The sequence below is a fragment of the Oncorhynchus nerka genome, unplaced genomic scaffold (assembly GCF_034236695.1).
Source record: "Oncorhynchus nerka isolate Pitt River unplaced genomic scaffold, Oner_Uvic_2.0 unplaced_scaffold_2980, whole genome shotgun sequence".
Lineage (NCBI taxonomy): Eukaryota > Metazoa > Chordata > Actinopteri > Salmoniformes > Salmonidae > Oncorhynchus > Oncorhynchus nerka.
The window spans coordinates 1-4,839 of NW_027038317.1; the positions used below are offsets into that span (position 1 = coordinate 1).

Genomic DNA, 4,839 nt, shown 5'->3' on the forward strand with positions numbered 1-4,839 from the left:
ACAAGGTGTGGAAAGCGTTCCACAGGGATGCTGGCCCATGTTGACTCTACAAGGTGTGGAAAGCGTTCCACAGGGATGCTGGCCCATGTTGACTCTACAAGGTGTGGAAAGCGTTCCACAGGGATGCTGGCCCATGTTGACTCTACAAGGTGTGGAAAGCGTTCCACAGGGATGCTGGCCCATGTTGACTCTACAAGGTGTCGAAAGCGTTCCACAGGGATGCTGGCCCATGTTGACTCTACAAGGTGTGGAAAGCGTTCCACAGGGATGCTGGCCCATGTTGACTCTAATGCTTCCCACAGTTGGCTGGATGTCATTTGGGTGGTGGACCATACTTGATACAAACAGGAAACTATTTATGGTGAAAAACACAGTAGTGTTGCAGTTCTTGACAAACCGGTGCGCCTGGCACCTACTACCATACTCTGTTTAAAGGAAGTTAAATATGTTGTCTTGCCCATTCACCCTCTGCATGACACACAGACACAATCCATGTCTCAATTGTCTCAAGGCTTAAAAAGACTACTTTAACCCGTCTCCTCCCTTCATCTACACTGATTTGAAGTGGCATCAATAAGGGATCATAGCGTTCACCTGTATTCACCCAGTCTGTCTGATGTGGAAAGAGCAGGTGTTCCTCATGTTTTGTACTTCGTGTATACGCTTTGCAGCTTGCACCATCAAACCGATCACCTGATCGTCACACCCTGACAAAGGTGCAAGTCGTAACGCCGGATGTATTTTTAATGCTATACTGGTTTTCATCGTTTTTTAAGATCGGCAGACGTTTTTGTACCACTTAACACTTTTTTTGTGGATATGAAATGCATGTTTCTTCCCCCTCTTCTACAATTCACATACTCCATAGACATTTGGTTAGTGTTTATGCTGTATTCATTGAGTTCCCTCACTTTCATCCCCTTTCAGACCCACCTCATAAACCCACAGATGACACTACTGCAGAGGAGTTCAGAGATCTTTTGAATCTTAACCTCATCAGTTACTTCCTGGCCTCCAAAGTAAATCATTCACTCATTATATTTCCTTTACTGAAAGCCTTCAGGTATGATGCTTTATTACTTGTTATAAGCATGTATGAGCCTTAATAATGGGTTATTAGATACCTTATGTGTTACGTCATCACGGGATCTCCCCTCCTCAGTATGCCCTGCCCCACCTGCGACAGCGCCAGGGGAACATCATTAACTTGTCCAGTCTGGTGGGCTCCATTGGTCAGAAAAATGCAGCACCATATGTAGCCACTAAGGTGAACTAAAAATCTAGATAACAGTATGCATCAGTACTTTATCCCACTGTTTGAGGCTTGGAGAAGTAGGCCTAACAGGGGTGATGTCTCTTTTCCTCCACAAGGGGGCGATCATTGCCATGACAAAAGCCATGGCTGTGGATGAGAGTCGATACCAAGTGAGAGTCAACTGGTGAGTAGAACTGGCATCTGTCTCCATTTACAAACTTTCAAACTTTCTCTTGCCCTTTTGTCTGTCCTGATTTTAAATACTTTTGTATTTTTCCACTTTTCCTCTTATCTCTAGCTCTGTTTGCTGCAGTCTAAATGTGTATTATCTTGTAGCATCTCCCCTGGTAATGTGATGACACCTCTGTGGGAGGAGCTGGCTGGACAGACTGCAGATACCTTAGCTACCATTAAAGAGGGAGAGAACGCTCAGGCAAGTGCTCACTGGACAGGAGCCAATACAAGATATACGATGAAATATAAGATCTGTTACAATGACATATTTCAGAATGCATTGAAAAGGGAGGGTTGGTAGAGACTTCCTAATTTCACTTGCATCTCTCGTCTTGATGACCCTGATGCCTCATCTTTAACATTCTTCCTCATCTCCAACAGCTGCTTGGTCGAATGGGGACAGAAGCTGAGAGTGGGTTGGCTGCTCTGTACCTGGCTGCTGATGCTACGTTCTGCACTGGGATAGACCTGCTGCTTAGTGGAGGGGCAGAACTCAACTACGGCTACAAGAGCCAGGTCCCATGAGCAGGCCTGTCACTCCGGGCCTTGTGCCTACCTGACCAATAACAGGACCTGTTATGTTCTATTGCCATCCTGCTTGTGATTATTGAACCAATCACCCTGTCTTATCCATAGCCACGGGATGTGGAGGTGCTGGAGATGGTACGAGATAGTGGTGAGATGGTAAAGCTGCAATAATTTGTGTTGTTGCAATAAAAACGATGAAACTATTTTTTCCGTTGCATTGTTGATATAAATGATAATGGGATTGGGGTAGGGGTAGGGGGAGAGAGGAAAAAACACGAGATATGTATATATGGGACCTATTTTGCATGGAGAGCACTCAGCTCTGTTTTGTAAACTGTGCACTCATGATATGCTCCTATCTATTCAGTGTGGTTGGTTTGGAGTTGGACACGCTCTGCTGTACGATAGACCGTTTAAGTTAAATCGGGTCTGACCCTCTCCACCCTCCATATTCTATTCTTTCCCCTTTGTGGTGGATATCAAGTGATCTGGAGCAGTTTTCACAATAGTTTTCCACTTACATTTTCTATTAGTTTACAATTCTAAACTTGGCGTAAAGGGAATGGGAACAAAATCAAATTGCGTTCTCTCGCACTTGTCTCGCAGGCCTGCTGCTGCCCATGTCAAACACGTAGCGGTACTAGTCAACTAGTCTAGCAAGCAACACAGTGCTGGGTGTTTTATTTAACCTTTGTACACCTTCAAGTTTGTGAAATTAAAGTTTGGAGAAGCTTACAATTTATCCTACCATTTCTACCGATCTTCATACCAGTTATGATATGCACATTCTCGTGGAACAGTTTCATTTCAAGAGTAACGTTTTCGTTTCTCAAAATCATTGACATGTGACTAATAATACAAATCGGATTTCAAATGATTAAAACTCCAAAAAGTTCCAATTCCACGAATGGGACCAGCCTCTGCCATGTGAACACACTGATTCACACTGGCGGCTAAATAAATGAGCACATGGAACTATGAGATAGTCCTACTGCTACATTGGCCTATAGGCTATGTTTTACACTGTCAACTAAGTCAATTACATAAAGCTGACAAATAAAAACTGAAAATGTCCTGATTAAAATGCAAGATTCTTTCAATTTCATCTATCTTCCCACCGCCTGTCTGCCTCCCTTTCTATCTGTCTTGATTTGAGCTACCACTAGTGAAGCAAACATTGCATCAAATCAATAAACTAGGTCTGGTCCAATGAAGGTCTGGCCCAATGCTGTCACTGGCTACAGTGAATCAACTAGCCTTTTCTGGGCCATCGCATTGTTTTTGGGAAAAGGTCTTCAGGTATTTTATGGCGTTTCCACTGGGTATATGGGATGCTCAGAGCATGACATTTTGCTCTTTCACACTAAGGTGATTATCTAGGGGGAGACTGTTGGAAAGCTTTTTCAAATACTGTGAGGAACTATTATCATTCACAATGGATGTAAAACAATATATATATACACTTAATTGACTTGCTGAAGAAAAAAATAGCTGAGAAACTGTCACAAGAATTTTCAATCCCAATGATAATAATCAATAGCTCTGACCAATCCGAGGTTTATAAGACCATGGGAATAATCATAATAATAATTAGTCAAAGACTCAGCTTATGCAAAAGGTTAGTACAGTTTATTCAGAGAACGTTCTAAAGTCAAGAATACAAAGACATCCATTTTATAGCTGCGCACATACTTCCACACAAACAGTAAGTATCCTACGCACATACTGTCCTGCTACCCAGCCGACAAAGATTAGGGGAGGCCGTGAGAATCACCCCGTCCTCTCTCAAGATAGGGAGACCCTGGGAAGTATTCTCAGTGGCCCCTAGCCAAGGTCGGCACCGAATCTTGCTCAGACAGTCTGTTTTTAAGATACTATAATAGACATATTGTACAGATATACAGTATTGTTATACCCTAATTCTGACTAAAAACTACACTCACGGATATATAATTCTACTGACTAAAACCACACACATTATTAGAATAACGCGATTGTAATCAATTTCATACAATCATATGGTTTCAGGGTGGAATATTCTAATCATTAATTTAAACATAAATCCCATTAACAGAACTACAGCCAATGGTGGTGGTGAGTTACACACTCAGAAAACCAGACATCCCAAAACAGGCAAACCAGACACATTAGTCCATTGATGACATAGTCCCAAAGTGTCTGACCCAAGATGGAGCAGTAGGACGTGTGTGTTTATCTTTGTCTTATCCAGCGTAAATAGCGAGTCTTTTTACGTATATATATATATATTAATCTCACTTTCTATCTACGAACTAAATATACTTTCCTGCAACTTGCCTCGCCCATTGTGGTACGGATCTGCTATTTTTATTCCTTATAACTGAATCCATCAGGAGCCAGCCAGCCAACTAGCTACCAGTCTTTGTTAGCCACGGGTTAGCTAGTCTTCACCTTTTTCTCGGTCACCAGCCAGCCTTAGCTCAGACAATACCTGCCAGTCTCCACAGCACGATATCGACCCAGAGCATATCGGACTGCTTCTCTCTACCACATCACCGGATTCCTGCCGCTCTGGATCATTACACCGGACCATCGCAGCTAGCTAGCTGCAAATGAGTGGCTACTGTTAGCTAACGCCTCTGCCCCGAAGAAAGCACCAGCTAGCGTTGAGCTAGCCTCGAGGTAGGCCCATATACCAGCTAATTTTAGGGCTATAATACCTTTGCCAATTGGCCTGGAACCATTATTGTCGAGACGGAGCCCCACCGATCCATCACGACTGGACTGCAGACGTGATCGCCTGATGTGGTCCGACAAAACAATAAACAATACAAAACAAACCG

General features: G+C 43.1%; 1 protein-coding gene across 2 annotated transcripts; it reads left to right on the top strand.

Annotated features, from left to right (window-relative positions):
* The first annotated feature begins 754 nt into the window (after positions 1-754).
* Positions 755-2,220, top strand: LOC135566912 (17-beta-hydroxysteroid dehydrogenase 14-like). Of its 2 annotated transcripts, XM_065014475.1 has the most exons (5): positions 755-1,019; positions 1,163-1,267; positions 1,372-1,439; positions 1,592-1,688; positions 1,871-2,220. In XM_065014475.1, exons 1-5 carry the CDS (start codon positions 825-827, stop codon positions 2,012-2,014), a joined length of 609 nt encoding a protein of 202 aa, XP_064870547.1. In that variant the 5' UTR covers positions 755-824; the 3' UTR covers positions 2,015-2,220. The 2 variants fall into 2 exon arrangements, with proteins under 2 accessions (XP_064870547.1, XP_064870548.1); XM_065014476.1 differs by lacking the exon at positions 1,163-1,267 and having other exon boundaries at positions 764-1,019.
* Positions 2,221-4,839: the final 2,619 nt, after the last annotated feature.

Bases quoted from the DNA above. Each gene is read 5' to 3' on its own strand.
- LOC135566912 (XM_065014475.1), top strand. From the start codon at position 825: ATGCATGTTTCTTCCCCCTCTTCTACAATTCACATACTCCATAGACAT. The intron at 1,020-1,162 runs GTAAATCATTCA...TCCCCTCCTCAG, and splicing joins GTTACTTCCTGGCCTCCAAA to TATGCCCTGCCCCACCTGCG. The intron at 1,440-1,591 runs GTGAGTAGAACT...ATTATCTTGTAG, and splicing joins TACCAAGTGAGAGTCAACTG to CATCTCCCCTGGTAATGTGA.